The sequence below is a fragment of the Vulpes lagopus genome, chromosome 21 (genome assembly GCF_018345385.1).
Source record: "Vulpes lagopus strain Blue_001 chromosome 21, ASM1834538v1, whole genome shotgun sequence".
Classification (NCBI taxonomy): domain Eukaryota; kingdom Metazoa; phylum Chordata; class Mammalia; order Carnivora; family Canidae; genus Vulpes; species Vulpes lagopus.
The window spans coordinates 29,196,210-29,218,774 of record NC_054844.1 but is presented as its reverse complement, the minus strand read 5'-3'; the positions used below and the strand labels follow the sequence as shown (position 1 = coordinate 29,218,774).

Here is a 22,565-nt window from a genome sequence, read left to right as displayed (position 1 = left end):
TGTTAGAAATTATACATATATAATTTCATATGCATTATTTAATGTTAATTAATTTCCATGTTAATTTAATTCCTACATCTACATTTTGACCAGGTATTGCATATATTAATGACCTTTGCAAGGAAAAATATATGCACACCTCTTAGAAGATTTGCACATATTTGAGGTGTCACCTGGAACTGTCATGATACAAGTTTGGCCTCGTAATTAAATTGGCCACTTTTGCTCTTTGAAAGGACGTGGCTAGTCAATATCTTTCTAAAACCACTTGGTAACTGGAAAAAAAAAATGGTTACTTTCTGAAATACACAGTGCCTGGCTTCATGGAGCCTAAAGTTCCATGAGATTAGGAGAGGGGCACCCAGCTTGAACCTGACCTATCAGAAGTTTCCTAGAGGAAGTCAAAATTAGTGGAAGGGCACAAGGGTGGCTCAGTTGGGTAAGTCTCGACTCTTGATTTCGGCTCAGGTCATGATCTCAGCGTCATGAGATCTAGCCCCACATTGGCTCCTTACTGAGCATGGAGCCTGCTTGAGATACTTTTCTCCCTTTCTCTATGCCTCTCTTGCCACTCACACACATTCTCTCAAATAAATAAATAAAATATTAAGAAAAAACCCAACAAAATTAAGGGAGGATGGAAAGATGAAGACATGGCCTAGTGAAGGAGATAAAGAGCTATCCACAACAAAATGGTTTAGTGATCATTCAGTGAATCTTGCTACTGTCAAATTTCTTTTTACTATTCTGAGGAATTTGGCAAATTCTCCTACATCAAATTAAATTGTTTTGTATGTGATAGATACACTGTTTGGCTTATCTAAGAAATAATAGAGCTTTATCTACTTATAGGTAACTTCTTAAATCCCATAAAACATTTTTTGCAAGGAAATATGGAAATAGTCATTTCTCCAACAAATATTTGCTAGTGTTACATTTGCACCCATACTAATGATACTAATATCACATTTGCAGCCATTGTTGTTTCTGTACTTTTGTGTATACACTCTTAAGATTTTTGCCTTGATTCCACATTATAGTGAAATCTCTTCAGAGACTTTTTTTTAGAAGTAGGCTACATAGGACTTGAACTCACAACCCTGAGATTAAGACCTGAGCTGAGATCAAGAGTCAGATCTTAACCAACTGAGTCACACAGGTGCCCCTCTTTGGAGGCATTTTAAATGCTTTTAAACCCACCACATGCAGACCTACAATGTGTAAACTCAATGATTATGAGGTATCTAAAGTAGCCAAATTGTTAGAAACAGAAAATAGAACGGTGGTTGCTGGGGCTGTTGTTCAATGAGTATAGAGTTTAAGTTTTGCTAAAGAAAAAAGTTCTAGAGCCTGTGTATATTGTTAATACTATCATACTATACACTTAAAGTAGCTAAGATGGTAAATTTCATGTTATGTATTTTTACAATTAAAAAAAAAAACCTCGATAACCAAGTTTACACATGCACAATTGTATATTTTATCAAGAGCTATCTAGCCTTCAACAATTTTAGATATCATTGATTATAAGATGTAACACAACTTCAGAGATGTTAAAAAGTAAAAAAAGAAAAAAGTGTCTTTAGATGGATGAAATATGATATATAAATATTTGTGAACATATGTGTTTTTGTACTTTTATAAATTAGAATAACATACTGATAGACTTTTTAAAAAAGATGTGTTTTAGAGAGACAGAGAGAGAAAGAGAGCACAAGAGACAGTGAGTGGGGGAAAGGCAGAGGGAGAATGTCCAACAGATGCCCCTCTGAGTCCAATGCAGGGCTCCATCCCATGACCCACGAGATCACATCTTGAGATGAAACCAAGAGTCGGATGCTTAACTGACTGAAACACCAGGCACCCCTCTGATAGACTTTTTTAAAAAAAAAAAAAAAAAAAAGATTTTATTTTTAAGTAATCTTCACACTCAACATGAGTCTTAAACTCACAACCCTGAGATGAAGAATCATATGCTCTACCAACTGAGCTAGCCAGGATCCCCATGATGGACTTTTTCTAAAGCTTCCCACATGTGCATAGTTTTTTTTTTTTTTTCACATGTGCATAGTTTAAATGAATTTCCTGTTTCAAATATTTTATATATGTATGTATGTATGTATGTTATATACTTAATGCTGGAAGAGGTATATTCTTTTTTTTTAAAAGATTTTATTTATTTATTCATGAGAGACAGAGAGAGAGACAGAGAGAGGCAGAGGCACAGGCAGAGGAAGAAGCAGGCTCCATGCAGGGAGCCCGACATGGGACTCGATTTTGAGTCTCCAGGATCAGGCCCTGGGCGGATGGCGGCACCAAACCGCTGAGCCACCCGGGCTGCCAAGGAAGAGGTATATTCTTTGACCTGAAATATTCCAGGATTGATCAAGAGTGAATTAGTGGTTGAATATATAAAGAAGTTAGAAAATATGGAGTCACAAAAGCCCCAAATCTCATTCAATAAAGTGTGCTTTTACTGTTAATTTGGTTTTATACACCTTAAATATATCAACTCAAAAATTATTGAAAATTAAAAGAATATGGCAAGCACTCTTGGTTGTCTACTCAACTGCATCCCTACTTTTCCTGGTTAATAAAATTCGATGTCATTCAACTGTTGGCAGCAATATGGTTAGACAAGTTGTGTTCCTTCATAGGGAAGGTTAGATGGGGTCAGATGATCATGATCATCCTATCTTCTTTCCCAGTTGTTGATTTAAGGGGGACCATATATGCATAGATGACTGGTTCTGCACAGTGAGTCTTAGGGGGAAATCTGCTGTGGACTTCTGGGAAGAATTTTCCTCCTCAATAAGAGAATAACCTATTGAAAAAAACCCATTCCCTACCCACCTCCTCCGTGCTCCTTCTGCTTGTAGATATGCTTTGTAAGGATACAGATGTAAGTCCTGAGCTGCTGTGGTCATCTTGTGACCAGGAGGGGAGATGTTGCTGGATCTACTGAAGGTAGCAGAACAGAACGTTGGAAAGAGCCCGGGCCATTGCTGAGTTCAATATGCTATGGAACCAACCCTGAAACTTCCTACATCTTGAATCCTTGATAAGTGATAAGATAAATTGTCCTTAGAGTTAAGTCATCATTAGTCACACATTCTTGTTACCTGTTGCCAAAAGCCTACTAATAATACAAGGGAAATAGTTTATACAAATTTTAAGAAAAGTACTTAAGGTTGAAAAATTATAAAGCCTCGTATTTAATCTTTTATTATTGCTGCTCAGAAAGGTTGTATTTTAGAATTTACATATATCCCTCTGTTGTTTTTGAATGTGATAATCTGGATAACAAGCCAGTAAACCATGACCTGTGGGCCAAACACAGCCCACCCATCGATTATTTTTGTATGGCCCACGAACTAACAATGGCTTTTAATTCTTGAAACTGGGGGGGGGGGGGGAATCAAAATAATAATATTTGATGACATAAGATTTATGTAAAATACTGATTTCTGTGTCTATAAATAAATTTTTATTGAACCCAGTCAGCAGCTCATGATTGCTTTCACACCACAATGGCAGGATAGCTGTGACACAGACAAGGACAGCAAGTCTGAAAATATTTACTTCCGAACCCTTTACAATTTTTTTTGACCCCTGATACAATGAAAATAAAAAACCTACATAAAAGTTTCATTCGATATTTTTTTTAAGATTTTATTTATTTATTTGAGAGAGAGTGAGGCAGAGATAGCTAGAGAACACGAACGGAGAGGAGGAGAAGCTGGCTCCCCACTGAGCAGGGAGCCCAACTTGGGGCCCAACTTGATCCCAGGACCCCGGGATCATGACCAGAGCAGAAGGCAGACGCTTAACTGACTGAGCCATCCAGGCACCCAGATTAGTTGGATTTTGAAAAATGATAAAACTATTATCAAAATCTGCTACACAAGCTCTGCCAAATTATGCCTTTGTACATACCATAACAATATCAACAGAATCTGATATACTGAGGGTGTAAGATGACATGCTAATCTATAATTGCAAATTTACATCTTTCTCCAATGACACCATTGCTTCATTACAAGGCTCACGTCTATAGGCATTTGCAGTTGCCCCCATTACTCTGCATTGTTAGAAAACAAAATAATGATATTCAAATATCTTGAAATTTCTCATGGAAAAGAGACAAATTATAAACCTGAAGTCCGTGACATTATTTATGCAATACATCCAATAGAGTTTTTTTCAACATAGATACAAATAGATATATGATAAACATTTTAATGAGAATATTGGCAATCAGAAATACTTTTTAAAGCAGGGAATAAACATTTTCATGCAAACAGGTTTCAGTGTGTCATCAGAAAAGACACCTCATTTTTGAGTCTTCAAAGGGCAAATCAAAACCTTTGTTCATGGAATGTATCACTTTCCAACAGTTATTACAGTTATATATACTTTCTAGATTGGAAGCTACTTGATGGTGAGCTCTGTTTAATTCATATTTGTATCCTTGGTAGCATCTTGCGCAGTGACTTTTATATAGTAAAATACTCAGTGGGGGATCCCTGGGTGGCGCAGCGGTTTGGCGCCTGCCTTTGGCCCAGGGCGCGATCCTGGAGACCCGGGATCGAATCCCACGTCAGGCTCCTGGTGCATGGAGCCTGCTTCTCCCTCTGCCTGTATCTCTGCCTCTCTCTCTCTCTGTGTGACTATCATAAATAAAAAAAAAAAAAAAAATTTAAAAAAAAAAAAAAGTAAAATACTCAGTGAAATTTACTGAAGAAAAATGCATTAAAGGAAAAATATGCATGACCATTAAGAGCAATTCCTCTTGAAGGAGATAAAATTATTTATCTCAAGTAAAGAGTCAGAAATTTAGATGACAATTTGTGTATAAAGATTTTAATGGCATTATTATTTGTAATAGTGAGAGTCTGAAAGCAACTTAAATGTCCTCAAATAGGAGAATTTTTACAAAGTGTAGTTTATTCATTCCATAGAATATTATACCAGCCTTAAAAATGACATAGTTGAAAACTTTTAATAACCTAGAAAAAAATTCACCATAAAATGTTAAGAGAGAGAAAAAAAAAGCAGGATTCAAAATTGTATATCCAGTATGATTCAAGGAAAGGCACCAAAGTATTGCCAGTAGTTTTTTTTTTTTTAAAAAAAAGCATTTATTTATTTGACAGAGTAGAGGAGAGGGAGAGCGTGCACAAGCAGAGAGGAGGAGGGCAGGCAGAGGGGGTAGCAGGCTCCCCACTGAGCAGGGAGCCCCTGGTGGGACTGGATCCCAGCACCCCGGGATCATGACCTGAGCCAAAGGCAGACACTTAACTGACTGAGCCACTCAGGCGCCCCTCAGCAGTTTTTATTGAGAGATGATGATGGGTGAATTTCATTGCCTTTTTTCTACTTTTCTACATCTTGCAAATTTGCTAAAATAAACATGTATTGTTTTTATTAGAGGAAAGTACAAACAAATGTTTGAGAAAAAATGAATGGGTTTAGCAGAACCTCATACGTGACCAATCTGAAGGAAAATAATCTGATTTATCCCAGCTGAAATGAATGTTATCCTGAAATGATCAGATCTCTCACAGACTTCCTGGTTTTGAGGAAGAGATGGTAACTCCCGTCCAAAGGACAAAGAGAGGCTCTACCAGTATGAGTATATTGAGCAAGCTCTTCTGTCAATAGGATCTTGAACTTCACTTGATCTTAGTCAAAAGGCGGAGAAGCGATTAGGATCTTGAACCTAAAGAGCTGACACTGTGTCCACAGCCTCACTAGAGTGATGGTCACCTCTCCAGCCAATTATTACCCTGTCTCTTTGCTGATCTGGAGTATATTTAAGATCATGAGCAGTTCTTGCATAATTTGTTTAATACTTTCGGCGCAACGTTTCCACCTGAAAAAAGACACAGGCTCTCTGTGCTTCTTTCAGACTTTATCAGAAGTATTCCGGTGAATGTTTTAACTATATTATACTGCATTCATATGTCCTAAATGATAGGACTGCTCTAGAAGCATCAATATTGTTGAGTATAGGGTTGCAAGCACCAGGAGATTGCCATTACTTTGGCACATGGTCAAGCTTTTCATAAGATAGTATAATTTTGATCAAGAAAGTTTTGAGAATCCATGATACATGTACATGGTCAATAAATGTTCATTTATTGACTACAAAAGAATTTTTTGTAGTAACTAAACAGTTTATAAGAGAAAACTGAAGAATTATTGGTCACGTGCAATGTTACTGTAGGAGAACATAAGACAAGAACAGGTTGATGCCTACACATTGAACGCATTAGAGTTCATTTAGTTTTTATTTCAACAACAGAAGAAACATGAAGTTATTCCATTTCCCTGGTCTGATCTCAAGTTCTAATGGAACATATTGAGCAAGGAAACATTCTTTAAATATGTTATATATCTTTAAAAATATATAGAAAATATGTAATACGGTGCATAACATATTCCAATGTGGACTTTGGAATAGTTAACATCCAATAAGAATGTATTTCTAAAGAGTACTTCTGAGAAATCTTGTTTTTCCCAACAATCATTAGATGTGGAAATTAAATGACACTATTGGTATGGTAGGCTGTCACCATCCAGTCCAAAGACAGCAATTTACCAGATAAAACGCACTTTTAAAGAACAGCCTTTGGTTTGGTATAATTAAAATCGAATTATCGTAATTATATCTAAATTCAAGTCAGCTTTGTATTTGTAGCTGTTACAAAGAAGTGACACTAAAAAAAAAACTCTTCACAGGAGATTAGACTTTCAATAGGTAATATTTTCATCAGTTGGATTTTATTTTCATCTTTGTTTGATATTTATTAAGTATGCATACTTACCTAGATTTGTAATTTGAAGAGTCTCTTTCCACATTACGTAAGTAAATGTAGTAACATGGACTTTGTTTTCTAACAAAGTAACCCAGAATAGAGCAACTATGCATGAGAATAAAGAGAATGCTGATTTCAAATACATATTAATTTCTGCCAATTCTAATGAAATTGCCAGGCTGGAAGTCTAAATCTACACAAATCTAAGAAAAATGGTAATTCCCAGCCGTAAGCTAATGCGAAGTTTAGCAATGTGACAATATCTTTCTTCTTTTAAAGATTTTATCTTTAAGTAATCTCTATACCCAACATGGGGCTTGAACTCACAACCCTAGAATTAAAAGTTGCATGTTCTATCACCTGAGGCGCCCTAAGACAATATCTTTCTTACCTTTGTATTAGTAAGAAAGTTTGTGCAAATGCATTTGGGGGGGTGTGTGTAAATGTATTTTTAAAAGGTGCCCTTACTTTTATAGAAAATTTGGATGAAATGGTCATTCAAGGAGGGAGTTGGAATCAACAATGAGGAGAAAGAACAGTTTAGTCTCTGGCTGTATATTGAAAAACATTATCTTAAGGATTATTTATAGGGTCAATTAGAATTGTTCATTAGAATTGACAGTTATCAATAAGCCTGTTGAATGAAATTATCTGACTCAAATTTTTTTGGAGAAGCATAAATGGGCATGTCCTAAAGCTTCAAAAAGGCATGATAATGATACCTATTTGTAAAATAAATATTGGGACTTTAAGCCAACACTGTAATGAAATGAGATTTTGTAATGCTCACTCCAAATTATTAGAACATCTTAAAAGACTAGTTTTTGAAAATGCTATTGCTTAAAGCTCATTGCAATAGACATTTTTAGATGGATAATAATGTCTAAAAATCCAAATAATTATGTAATTTAATAATCTTAAAAATGAAACAATCACAATATGAACAGGATTATATTTGTCTTCCTTTTTTTTAATAAGGCCCCACCTACCCACCCCACTTAATACTGCGATTTGCTTTACCTTCTCCCCACCCTAAGCTAGTACAATCTCTTTTCCTGGTCTCCTTTTTTTCTTTTTCCATAACAGTTTCACTGTCTAATATACTTAGATATTTACATTTTTATTCCATTTACTGTCTTTTGTATATCTCCTGCATCAATGCCATATACGTAATACAAAAAGACATGAACCTTCTTTGTTTTGTTTTCTCATATGTATAAAGCACCTACTGCACTATCTGGCACAAAACAGGTTCTCAATAAATATTTGCTGAATTAATGAATGTATAAGTGAATGATGAATTTCATCTGGATAAAGCTCCAATGGTCTAAACATTATGTTTTTGGAAATAATATTAGCTGTCAAAAGCTAAATACCATTTGAAAGAAGTCACATATATCACACTTCCTTTAATCTTTGCAATAGCATTGCCAGGTGGGCATTTTTATCCCCATTTATAAAATAAAACAGCTGGTGTATAGAGCTTAAGTACCTTTCCAGTGCACAGAGCCTGCAAATATTAGGGCTTATTTTTGAACAAATCCATGTTTTTCAAAAACTTACACTGACATGACTTGCTTTAGAACAATTATTTCTCTAGAATTCATGCTAATTTTTACTTCTGAATTAGTTGTAAAATTTTTGAGAGCCCATATTTATATTTTTCATTTTTGAATAGGAACTATATTTCTATGGTTGAAATAGGAAAATAATATAAAAAGGCACTCACCTCCTATCGAGGAATCTGGCTCCTCTGGTTCCCTTCCATCATACACTTTGCTTTTTTACAGATAACCATTTCTATAGGTCTCCACTGTTACTTTACCAAAAACAAGAAAAAATGAATATATATTCTATTTTTTCTTCTTTTTTAATTTTATTTATTTATGATAGTCACACACAGAGAGAGAGAGAGAGAGGCAGAGACACAGGCAGAAGGAGAATCAGGCTCCACGCACCGGGACCCCGATGTGGGATTCGATCCCGGGTCTCCAGGATCGCGCCCTGGGCCAAAGACAGGCGCTAAACCACTGCGCCACCCAGGGATCCCTTCTTCCTTTTTTTCATGGAGGGTATCTTAGTAAAACATGTGCCCTTATATTTGCAGTATCAATGGATCTCAATGAGGTAAATAATTTATTTCCTCTTTGACCTATTTAGAAGTTGATATAAATCACTTATTAATCTTGAGCTATTAGCTCTTCTAAATGAGGTAAATCTTCCTGTGCTATTTGACTGACATTATTAATCATTCATAACTTCAAAGGAAGTTGAGTTATGAAGCTATCAGTAGGGTTCTTAAATTAGTTTTATTTAAATATACAGTAAAATGTCTACTGCTGTTATGAGATGTATTTTAATGATTTTTATAATTTTTATACAGCTTTATGGATATGTCAGGATTTAAAATTTTTAAGTTGAAATCTATGGGTGTAGTGGGTTATGGAAGTATTGCAAGATCCAACTTTATAACTCTTTGAAGTGATAGCATTAAAGTGTTGTGTCCCAGATAATAAGCACATTATTTTTTTCTTGCAAGCACAGAAACTGGAAAACCCCATTTTTGTTAATAATAAAGTCCAGGTTCCAGAGAGTTACCTTCTCCATGTAGGTCCTGGATCATTACTTCAGCAGAGTTGGAAGCAAGTCTGGCTTCATGGGCCAGCCTTCTACAGTCACACAGGGCCCTATGCGTAGGGCTCCCTGCCTGGTTTAAGATTGTTGTCTTGACATTCTTAATTTTTTAACAAGGAGATCCACATTTTCATTCTGCACTGGGTCTCACAAATTATGTAAACAGTTGTAACTTTTCTTTACTCTTTAACAGAATGCCACTAATAATTATGACTTATCTAGATATTGTTTTTTACACTTAAATTTCATTATGAATTATGTTAACTTTTGGTACGGCAATATTTTTTTCCAGTGAGATTTATCTTTCTTCACAGATGATTTTGTGGCTTAATTATCCTTTCTTCTTAAAGCATTTCAATGATAGTTGATTTATAAAATGTTTAAGAAGGAACTCTGTCAGATGATTTTATTGTACACACGAAGACTCCTTCAAATACAGGGAGAGATCTAATTGAACAAGAAAGAATGATGAGAATAACCACTCACTTAACGACCATTTCCCTCAAGTGGTTGGTATTTAGTGCCTGCTGATATCACAGTAGGTAACGTTAGGTTCCATCAACTTAATTCCAGATGTGTCATAACTAAGGCTTGATGGCAAGGAGCCAAGGAACCCATCTCTCAATAACTTACCACTTGAGTTAAAAATGTATTGAGTTCCCATAATGTACTAGTCAATGTGTGTACAATCCCAAATTAAGAAAATCCCTCCCACAAGTTCCCATCAATTCTGGACTCTTCCTTCCCCCCCCCCGCTTCCCCCCATGGGGATGCTGTGCTACCCAAATCACCTACAGAATGCAGGGATAAGTAGAAACTTTCTTGATGCTCTTGGAGGCTGATCCAGTTTTTAGCATTTGAATATAACTATCAGCTTCACTGTGTAAGAGAAGATCATGGATCAAACAGACCTAGGGATCCCACCTCCAGCAGAAGCAATAACTTTCAGAAGAGAAAAAGGAGATATTTGGGGAAAAGTTTAGACTATTATTTCTAGTGTTGATTCATGCAACAGGTCAGCAGAAACTGTTAGCTAGAATTGTTGTACTGCCTATTGATCTGTTGAGTTATGGTGAGGATTACCTTAGAAATTTCAACACATCAAAATCTTACAGAAGTCCATATCCTGTCTAGTTCTCACTCTAACTCGCTTCCTGAAATAAAACCAAGTCAAAGCAGATGATTCCCGATGCAGCTGATTTGTTCCAACATATATTTGAAGAAAGAGCTAGTAAATTAATCTTCCTCAGTTTCTGGACTCTGCTGTTCCTTCATATGAAAAAGAACAAAGAAGGGTTGTGTCCCAAAATAAAGCATACAAACTTCATCCTTCTTTCATTAAAATAATGTCTCCTCTTTTTTTTTTTCTTTTTTAGAGCAGGCATTTTCTTCATGTTGGTAAATTCCTAATCTAATTCAGCTAATTGCATCCTCCTACCAAAATACGCTTTTAGAAAAGATTACAAGTGGGAGACATGACAAATGGAGAAAATGGGCAAATCTGATAAACATAACTTAATAGGAATGTGTAGAAATGTCAAAGCACAGCATTTCATTTTTAGTTCAAATAAGGGCTCTTTGCATAACTATATAAATCATATAGAAGTTCATATACTTCTTTTTTTTGGTAAGTACAACTCAAACTAACATATAGAAAAATTCCTCAAACTGATAAAAAGGTAGCATAGATGAAATGAACAAAAGATAACCAGTTTATTTACTGGAAAGAGTTATGCATTACACCATATTCAGTTGGTAACATAAACCAAGGTATAAGAATTGATATATTGGCTTTTGGTTATTTTCTTAGCATTGGAGTGCCTTTTCCAACCATCGAGTGCATGATCAGATTACACAAATACAAGCACATATCATATATGGATTCTCTCATGAGACATTCACTTAGGATTGTCCACAATAAAAAAATTAAAAAGGACAAGCAATAATAAATTCATAAGAACATTTCTGAATTTAAAATAAATGCATATGTCTTTGAGAACAAGTTTCCCTTGAAATTTGGATTTTAAAAAATGATTAGCAACAAAAGAGTTTCTTAGGTCAGTCTTTTAGTCATGTTTTCATATGGTATTATCTGTAGGTGGAAACACTTCACATCATTTAATCCCAAAAGGCAGAATAACAAAATTGCAATTAAATGTAGGAATAGCAGAATCGTTACAACAACAATTATATCGTGTACAAATCAGGGTTGGCTACACATTACACAAATGTTAATATTGGAAAGAAATACAATTCAGAATCATGTATGGTTCATCATATATGTGTAGTCATGCAAATAAAAACACTGAGTAGATTACAAAAATATCATAAAAGATTTTCAAAGAATTTCTTTAATTGACTCTAACAGTCAAACCATGGAGCTTAAAAATTTTGTGGCAATAATGGCAAAATCATTTCTTTCCTCTAAGATTTGGTGCATAATCATATCTATAAACCTAAATGACAAAACGATTCATTATGGATATTCAAAATTATTGAATAAGGATTTGTCAACAAAATGATGACATTTCTCTTTATAGTTCTCTGATCTTTGCTTTTAAATGACATTTTAGAAAGAAAAACATACAATCACACTAAAAGCATCCGATTTACTTCTCAGTGTTTTTATTAGAGAACCATAATGATCAGAGAATAATTCTGAAAGAAAAGTTCAAATAAAAATGTGTTCTCGACCAATGTTCCACAGCACTTAAACTCCAATCACAGAAATAATCTGGCTTGGTAGTTTATCCAGGTGTCAGTTTAAATCAGCCAAATTTAAATAACTCCAGAGGAAAGGGACAAAAATACATTGAGGATTAGAGCCATGCATTTCAATATGGAAAGGAGACCAGATATAGGTAGTAATCTCCTTACATTCCTAATGGAGAGAAGATAACAAGAGAAATAAGACTTCTATAGTGTTTGTATTATGAATATGGGAAAGCTTACATGATGTGAAATATCTCATGCAAACATTTTACACGCATACTTTTATGTACTCACACCCTTACAGTAAAGGCAATTAATTACTCCTCTTCTTCTTAAGTAGAATATTACTTTTGGAAAATCCTCGATTGGGGAACATATCTCAATACTAAATATCTTTTTCAGTTATACTTTGAATAAGAAGGATGAAAGAGATGCCTCGACAAAATCTTTCAGATGTCAACATAATTGGATCAGGCTACAAATGCAACAAATCAGGGACTTTAGCAGTTAATTTGGCATTTAAATAAAGATGAATTTACTTACAGATGCAACTCATTTGGGGGGTAATTACAGACAGTGGAAAAGGTCACTCGGGAGCTAGATTGGTCTCATCATCCATAGAAATGGATTACAAGGTAAAAATTACTTGTTATCAGCACTGATCATGCCATCTCTCACAACTCCAGTTCAACAGCTTTTTAAAGAATTATGTCCCCTGTATTTGAAAACATAATCCTTCTAAATTTCTTGCAATCTTAAATACAAGGGTTATTTTAAATCATTCTGGTTTATAAACAAACAAAAAACCCTGGAGGACAATTTTTTTTTAAATTGTGAACTTTGTCCTAAGAATTCCTTTTGAATCTAGTCCTACTTTATATCTACAATATCAATGTGTTTGGCCTCCTTGGGCTGAATCAGCACAGTTCCTTACTGGAAATTGAGTAGTTTTTCTTGATGTGTCTTTCTGAAAGAAAGATTATGTCTTTTGTCTGCTGGATTATAACAATTACACATTAAATTTGCCATTCTTATCCTAGTAGAAAATATATTTCATTTCTTCTTTTTCATATTTTGAAATTCCTACTTGAGAATTGTAGAGGATTTTATTTACTGCTGTCCACATTCATAGTTGGTTCATTTGACCAACGTTTCATGGTTGTTTGAAACAGAAGGCCTAACTGTACAGGAATATTTTCCAAAGCATTAGAAAGAGGAAATACTGAGATTGAAGATCCTTTTAAGAAAAGATAAAACTTGAGAGGCATTTGCCCCCCTAAGAGATTACATACCTTCTATTTCCAAAGTATTCCTGAGGACATTTGTTTTTTTAGACTCTGACAATTGAGGCTTTTTATAATAAAATTACTAAAGATATTATGAAATATAACTGGAAGAAAAAATAATACCAATGATCTTGGTTTTTACCAGATATCTTGGAAAAATTAAGATTGCCATCTTATTTTCAAGGAATAAAATATTTTATGACTAACCAGCGTAACTTTAATGTATTTTTCAGTTCAAACGAAGCATAAGATTATGGAATCCTGGAATTATAATACATTATCACAAGATACCTTGCCACCAAACTCAATTCTTACTAGACAACCAATAATATTTAATTTTTGAAAAATCAATATTCCTTATGATTATCAATTTCAGTGATTCACTTTTCACTGTTAAAAATCTCTTTCATAGAGGCAATATAAATCCTTCACACTAAAGACCTAGCCTTTCTTATTCCAGGCTTAATAATGATATCTACAGCTTACAGCATCTCTCGTTTGTTAAGTTTCCTTTTCTTGAAGATCACTATTGTGCCTCCTCTTCCTTAGGCTAAATAAAAGTTTCACCTTTTTAAATAGGTCTTTCTTAATTATTTAACAACTTCCTATTTTCTCAAAGTTCTCCAAATTCCTCTTATTGAAGCAGAATTGGATGTATGAAAGGGATTTGATGAATCAGAAGTTGATAGGAAAAATAATCCAAGGGTCCTGTATACCCCTGTGCACTCAGGTCAAAGGCAATTTATTGCTCCTTTAAATAAAATTTAGTTTTTTAGATAAGATAAATCCTCAGTTATGGAAGCATTTCTGCATAATAACATCTTTTTAGGGTGGTAATTGTGCTTACTTTAAAAAAACTACCTAGTTACTTTGCTAACCACTCTTGCTGGTTACCTTTAATCTTTGCCCACTGTATTCCCAATAATTAGCCAGTATTTTTATTGTATTTCTGGAGTTGTTTTTTATTCTCCAAGTCTGTCTTCAATTAGTCTTACTGAGGCTCATTCTTTTTGATGTTCATTGATTCCTCAATTTTTCAATTTCCTTTTGAATCCTGATTTTTTTTTTACAGGTACCAATTTTAACCAATGCTACACATATTTATTCTTTTAAATACCTCTAAATAAATATGGATATGGCTCAGTTCAAACTATACTAAAAGATGCCACAGTGTAAATACATGGAATTCTCTCCTACAGCTTAGGGACTAGTATCTAATTTTGTGCTGAAAATTAGAAATTTATTTCCAAGTTTCTATATTTTCTTGGCAAAATTTTGCTAAAATTAACCATTTATAGAATTAATATTTCAAAACAAGCATTTCCCACTCTATCAAGATAAAGAACTGAAATAAAACCAGTATATAATAGACTCAATGGTAAACTTTCCATGGAGAGAAATAAATGTTTTGGCTGTAACTTGGCTTTCACAGATTATAAATACAGAGAAAGGGAGCATGAAAGACTACTGCACTGCCAATAGGCAGTACTGCCCTGTAGTTACACACAGACAATTCTTACTGCTGAATTCCCTGTACTACCAACAAAATTGATGAGGCAATATAAGAAGACGTTCTGAGGTACTTTTTCAAAAGGCATATTTTCCCTCAGGCACAAATAGTTTTTATCAAAAGTCAACTTAGCAGCTATGCCACTTCTCAGGTCCGAAAACATGAAGCTTGTAAAGAAAAAAAGAAAGAAAAAAAAAGCAGGAGTGGGGATGGGGTAGTTTCTTTTAATTGAACTCCAACAAAATCCACACTATCTCAGTAATACTGGTACCAGGCAGATACAACACTAATAAAATGAAGAAAATGTTTAGGAACAGCAAGGCAATGCAGGTAGGAAAGAGCAGAACATTAGGTTGCCACGATCTGGACTTGGTGAAGATTTGTTTCTTGTTTCTGCACTTGAACCTGAATCTCTATTTTGGTAGATTTCCAGTTACTCCAAGTTGCATAATAAATGACACTGTTGAAAATAGCACTCATATAAGGAACTCGAAACCTCTTGGTTGCTTTGGTAATGGTGACCACTACTTAACAGGCTTACGAGTGATGAAAGCTCCTGCACTGTGCTTGATGATTACCAATTGGTTGCCATCTTTGATGGACCACACATTAATGTACCACCCACTCGCACTCATTAAGCTGAGATCTCCACTACTAGATCTCCACTGTTAGAGCCCTGCATTGTTAACTACCTTTTACGTTAATGGTGAGGGTTCTTTTTGTCTTGAAGAGAACTTACAGGTATAGTTACATGAAAAGGTCAAACCGTCATGGTTTTAAATAAGTTAAGGCTACCTGACTAGACAAGGAATCAGGGCTAGGAGCAATTGTGTGGGCAACAGTTGATAGTTAAGGAGCCCAGGAGTGTTAGACCTTTCAGCTCAATTAGCTGTTTTCCTTGTTTGTCAGATTATGTGCAAAAGAAACTTTGCTATGAAAATCCATTGCCTTAAATCAAGTCATAAAAGTTACCCAGCAGAATCTGTTAAATAAACTAGGAACATGTACTATCTCAATATAATATAATGATTGTAGGCACCTGAGTGTTTGTCAAAAGTAGACAATGAGCTAAGGTTTATTATTGGTTTTTTTTGGCAAGGAAGATTCATTATGAAAAAAACCTAACAACAACAAAACATACAATTTTAATCAAAATTTGAACACTTTCTGGATAAATTAATTAACCAAAGGCTAACTTACATCTATCTATGTATGTATCTATCTATTTTCCCATTTGATACCTTTTTGCAGGAAAGACTCATAGTAGGACCCTGAATTTGGGAAAGTAAAAAAATTCTGGTCATTAAATAAACACACCTTTTTTTTCCCTTCATGTTATTTAGCTTTCTTAACATTATCACACACACATACACACACACAAAGGAGCAGCACCAGTGCATCTACTTGTCGGCAATTTTAAAAAATTAAAGATGCTGTCAAAAGTTGAATAAGTCAATGAATCATAACATAGTCTTTCTTAGATTTACTTAATAATGTAAAGTGAAGAATTCTAGTTTAAAAAAAAGAACCAGCAGTTAATGAGCTACTGATCAGAAAATAAGTGCATAAACAATATCAGTGTAGCAGCAAAATACAGTTATTGTTAACATTCCGATGCACCTCATTTATTATTTTGTGCAAGAAATATGACCACGGTCTGGCCAATTCCAGATTTCAAACTAAATTAAAACTCATACTTAATTGAGCAAATTATGTGTATCTAAAAATAAAGGAATTAATAAGTTCACCTCTCACAGAAATGATTTTTATAGACATAAATGATGTGGCAAATAAAGTATAAAATAAATATCAATGACAAAAAATATTGGAATCAACTTCTATAGCTGAATTTGAAGTACAAGGAAAGATGATTTTACAATATATGTATTTTTACATGGTCTTAGGTCTTTCTTATGCTATCGAGGTAAAGCCAGTCATCTGAGATACATAGTTCCTGTTTCCTTTTATTTTTTGTTTTTATTTAACTCAATCATAGCCATTTGATTGCAGAACTTTATCCATGACTTACAGAAACCGTAAAATGTTTCATCACACTGGAGTCTGTGCTTTGTGTTATTCTTCTTAACTTTCTCTCATCTTCCAAAAGGATGAACATGAATCCAATCCTACATCTCACAACTGAGAAGAAAACACCCGCTGGATCTCGGGCAGTGTCCTGTGTGTGTCTACAAAGCATTCACCTTAGATATCCATCCGTGGGAGATGAAGACTAGGGGTAAGGAGGCTTGGAGAGACAGTGGAGAGGGGCGCACTGCGGGCTGGAATGTGGCTGCTCGGCAGGGAGAGCTAGGTCAGGACTGAAAAGGAGAAACAAGCATGTCAGCAAGAAATGCCTTCACAGGGGGCCAGGCACACTTGTAAGGGTTAGAGAGACACAACCTTCTCATAGAAATTTTAAAAACATAAACACAAATTTTGCACAGAAAAGAATTAAATCTAAAGCATGCTAAGACGACTGCAGCTTTTCAAAAACAATGCACCAAAAAAAAAAAAAAAAAAAAAAAGGAAAGAAAGAAAGAAAAGAAAAGAAACCTGTTAGGGAAATGACACGTAAATCCTTCCCCCAATGTCGCTTCATTCCATTTCTGTACAGTCTCATTTCGCCTAGGATTCTGGATTAGCTGTAAGATTTCTTCAAGTCGGTTCTTTTAAAATTTTAATGTATGCACCAATCACCTGTGGATCTTGGTAAAATGCGGCACCTGATTCCATAGGTCTGGGGTGGGACCTGACAATCTTCATTTCCAACCAGCTCCCGGGGATGTAGACAATGTTAGACCAAAGCTTTAGAGGACCCTACAGTTCTCTGCTAGATCCAAACTCTGTAGGATAAGCCTAATTTGCTCTAAGGGTTCCCACTATTTGCTTTATTTGGCGGTGAAAATAGGACAGTTTTAAAACTTCCTATATGTTGAGCATATAATGCACGCTTCCAAACAACCACCTTTGGGAGCCTTCAGTATTTATTTATGTATGTATGTATGTATGTATTTATTTATTTATTTATTTTTAAAGGCTTTATTTATTTATTAATGAGAGAGAGAGAGAGAGAGGCAGAGACACAGGCAGAGGGAGAAGCAGGCTCCATGCAGGGAGCCTGACGTAGGGGGACTCGATCCTGGGTCTCCAGGATCATGCCCTGGGCTGAAGGTGGCGCCAAACCGCTGAGCCACCCGGGGCCGCCCAAGGGAGCATTCAGTTTAAATGAATCCATAAATGTCCAGGCTCATTAATGTCTTGATGAATAATCTTAAAGGATAAAGGAATATAATTATTGAATTTCCTAAAGTAAAGTTACAAAACACATTTGGGTTTGGACCTTATCAAAGACGACTAGTTGGGTTGGGGGACACACAACTATGGGGATTTCTTTTAATTGAAAAGACTGCTGTTTTTCTAAAATTCTGCATTTCCTCCATCACATATTATGGAATTCAGTACTGTAGGATTCATTTCTGCCAGGAATAATATTTGAGAAAACTATTCATGGCTCAAATCATAGCCATTTAATTGAGCCATGGCTCAAATAAATAAATAAATATTTAATAAATAATTTTTATTTTATCTATTTATTGTTTTTAAAGCTAATATTATCATTGAAGTCATTAGAATTAGTATTAAAAATCCTTTTTATCAGGATGCCTGTGTGGCTCAGCGGTTGAGCATCTGTCTTTGGCTCAGGATGTGATCCTGGGGTCCTGGGATCAAGTCCCACATTGGGCTCCTCAAAGGGAGCATGCTTCTCCCTCTGCCTATATCTCTGCCTCTCTCTGTGTGTCTCTCATGAATAAATAAATAAAATCTTTTTAAAAAATCCTTCTTATCTTTGGTACTGAAGTTATCCTTCAAGTATATCTCTTGAATTTTATTACGAAATTATAATTTTGTAAAATACTGATCCGCTTGAGGTCATCCTTACTTCCCAAACTCAACTGCTATGAATTCAGAGGAGAGTGCTCTTCTGTACTAGTTAGAGCAACCAGTAATAAAAATAATTTTTCCTACCTATTTTTAAAACATGGTAGGTAACCCTGGGAGAGCTGGAGCTTCAGCACAAGGATTAAAACGATTATTGCATGGCAAGGCTCTTCCTCCACCCTGTAGACAGAGTCAGATGGCCCAGGAAACACAGCAGCCTACAGACTCCCACAGACCTAACAGAGCTTCTCCCAGTTCTGCATGATTTAGAACAAGTTTCTTTTTTAGGGAACTAAACATGCTATTCAACATAAGTTGTGGCAAGTAGCATGGGGTGGTCATGTTATATAAGAAGAGCATTGGAAAACCTCATGTAGTTCAAATACTCTTCTCAATCAAGGAAGACAAGTATTTCTCTTCTTTTCTTTTCCTTAGTGAACATATAGTACGATACTGGTTTCTGGAAGAAGATAAGCATTTCTGCTTGACCAGCTGGAGGGTATAGCAACAGCTTAACTACAGGTTATAGTTTGCTTGGCCCAACACCATCACATTATGTTAGTCATGATGATTTAAAATTTTGTTCATTATTTCAGTTTTCTTACATAAAGTGAGGGATCATAAATACTTAATATTATACAATTTCTAATATTTTACATTTGCATAAAGTACAATCACACTACATAGATTATGAAGAAATATGTTCTTGGCTTACTTATTTAGCTATAAATATTTGATAAGTTACAATTATTTCAGGTATAGGCTGTATTCAGTTCTGATTGCTAACCACCTTCAGGAACCCACTTGTTATTCAACCTTTACATTTAAGAACTGCTTTTTGTAGGGAGATCATGTTGTAAACAGTAGGCTTAAGACATAAAAATGAGTATTTCCTCAGAAAGTTTCTCTTTTTGTCCAAGTAAGTGACTATTTGATAGAAAGGGAGAAGTGCTAAATCTCAAACATCTCCATATATTTAAATATTACATCCAAGGCTGCCACACATTGGGCCTTCCCTTTACATGATATTTATTATCTATAAATAACTTTAATAATTTAGCTAACAGAATCAGTCTATAAGAAACATATATGGAAAATATGAGGAAAATGCTCATTTATTCAAAACCATACACCTAAAAAGTTATCTGAACATACATTATGAGCTGAAGGAAGTGGAAAACAGTTTTTATTGTGAGAAACAGAGAGAGAGAGCACTGATCTAAAGTTACTCAACATAGTGAGCAGATTTTATTTCTCATGTTTCTCATTAAGAAAATGCCCCTTCCTTTTCACTTCAGGGATAAAGAGTCAACATTAGTGATTTAAATTCTCTGATTATGCTCCTCACAGCATAATTAAAATTGGTGAACTTTTCCCAGCAGTAGAGTGGCATACCCTGGCACTTAGGACAATGTGTGCCAGACTCATTGGGCTCAGTTGCTTTCAGGATGGGTGACCCTGGAGAAGTCACATTACCTTCTTTTCCTCCTCCGTTTCCTGGTTTAAAAATGGGTGTGATAATGCCTACCTTCTAGGTGTCATAATGATTAATAAGTGTGACATGTCATGTACACGGTAAGAATTTAAATGTTGGCTGTTAATTTTTCTGCCACAAAGTGACAAGAGCAGTGAGGGCATTAAATCTGATTCATTTGGCAGCAGGCATGGGTGGGAAGGAAGCCAATTATAATCCCAGTGACTTTGAAATGGAGTTTATTCAGGTCTATATGGATTTTATCATTTCTCTGTGGGGACCTCAATGGGAACCATGGAAACCCGGCCTATGCTGTATTCACATGAGTAGAAACTGGAAACATTTGTAATTCATTAAATTGCTTTTTTTTTAAAGTAAATCATCCCTGTGAAGGTGTAGCAAGCAACCTAAATTCTGTAAGCTCAGAAGATACGGAACTGGGAACTGGGTCAGGTAACCATTTAGTCAAACTAGTTCCTTAAAAAAAAAAAAAAAAAAAGGCAAAGTGAAATAAAATCAAACTGAAAAAATTCCCCCATCGGCCTTCCCATTCTTTACCTAATTGAAATACTTAAGGAAGGAAGCTTCTCCATTCTTTCCCCACGCAAATTAGAGAAAGAGGCCACAGACCTTTGGCCTTGAAGAATGGTTAGGTACTGAGAACGGTTAGTAATAGTAACAGTGAGAGCACACTATGCATGAGGCCTGTGCCACACTGAATCCCTCAAAACTATTCTCTTCCTTACTTTACAAGTGAAAACAACAATGACTATGACAACACACACATACACACACAGAATCTTTGCCAGCAAAAGCAACTTTCCATGATTACACAACTAGCAGGGGGTAGAGATGGGATTTAAACCCAAGCAATCTCCTCCAGAGTTCATCTGCTCATTCCTGTGATTAATAGGTGCTGACCATTGGTGGTGTGCCTGGTGCTGTCCCAGGTCCTGGGTGGGGGGGGTGCTTGTCAGACAATGGCCTGTGGGGTGAGACTCTGTTCTTTACCACTATACACACAGAGTCCCACTACGATGGGTCTGGACATTTATAATATTTTCAGTTACTTACATAATTAAAATGACTCTACAGCTGGCTGCCGTAATAAAATGGCATTCATATGTTCACAAAGAATGTTCTGGAAGTAAAAACTCTGTTGTTGGAATCCTGTCGGCAGACTAGACACCCATCAGGAGACACTGGCTTGAGACCTTTTGAATCATGGACCTTCTCCTGCTAAGTCCACGTCTCACTTCTCCAAATGGCCGCACGACCACCTCTGAGACCAAGCCACACAGGGGCTTTGGCTGCCGCTGCGTTTCTGCGGAGCATCTGTGGCTCGCTGGCTTGCATGGCTCTAACCCTGTGACCACAGGCAGCCTGCTACTGACATCTATTCCTGACATACATTGAAATATATTTAGGCCTGCCCCTACTCAAAAACAGCCTTGTCCTGGTAGAAGAGTGACATGTTCACTAAAATAGGGGAAGAACAAAAAGTAGACTATAAAAGCCTCAGCCGGCTACAAAAATGTCACACCGTCAGAGGGCAACTAACTGGAGATGAAGTATTACACAAAGATGTAAGCAAGGTCCTGAGGGGGTGCTCTGATGCTGAGTGGGAGTTCACCCACATGGAGGTAAATTCATGATGGATTTGCAAAGCTTTCACTGGAGTAGAGATTGTCAACAATCTCTTCAATTTAGTGTCCAGCAGTATGAAAAGCTGCCTTTAAAATTCTTCAGTTAATCTCACATAAAGCCATCACCGCAGATATTTTTTTAAAAGGCCAACTGTAAGGTTTTCTCCACCCTTCAAAATCAGTTTTAATGAGGATATCGTGAGTGGAGAAAAAACCAGAAATACTCATAAAGTTGTCTTGGAACAGACATGAGGGATGCTTTCTATTCTTCTTGCTTATTTGTCTGAGAAATATATGCTAAGGGCAGAAGTCAAGCACAAGAAAAAGTAGGGCAAACAACCTAGTAATTCCAGGTTTTATATTTTGGAAGGTAGTGAACCACTGGATTAATCCTAGCATTTACTCGTACAAGGGAGCTGAAGGCAGCCCTTAGTCTACCCACCAGTGGCCAATAAAATAAACTCTAGCTCTCTTGTATTTCTGCTGGGCACATGGAGACTTCAGGTAGCCAGTGTATATGTTAGCATAGCCCATATTTAAGAT

General features: G+C 35.7%; 1 protein-coding gene across 4 annotated transcripts in view; it reads right to left on the bottom strand.

Moving 5' to 3' along the window:
* Nucleotides 1-11,149: 11,149 nt before the first annotated feature.
* BICD1 (BICD cargo adaptor 1) overlaps nt 11,150-22,565 on the bottom strand; it is a 256,755-nt gene continuing 245,339 nt past the window's right edge. For all 4 annotated transcript variants that reach the window (XM_041735906.1, XM_041735907.1, XM_041735908.1 and 1 more), the window contains one exon: nt 11,150-17,281. In XM_041735906.1, coding sequence (XP_041591840.1) covers nt 17,194-17,281 — 88 coding nt within the window. In that variant the 3' untranslated portion in view covers nt 11,150-17,193. The remainder of the gene's footprint in view (nt 17,282-22,565) is intronic.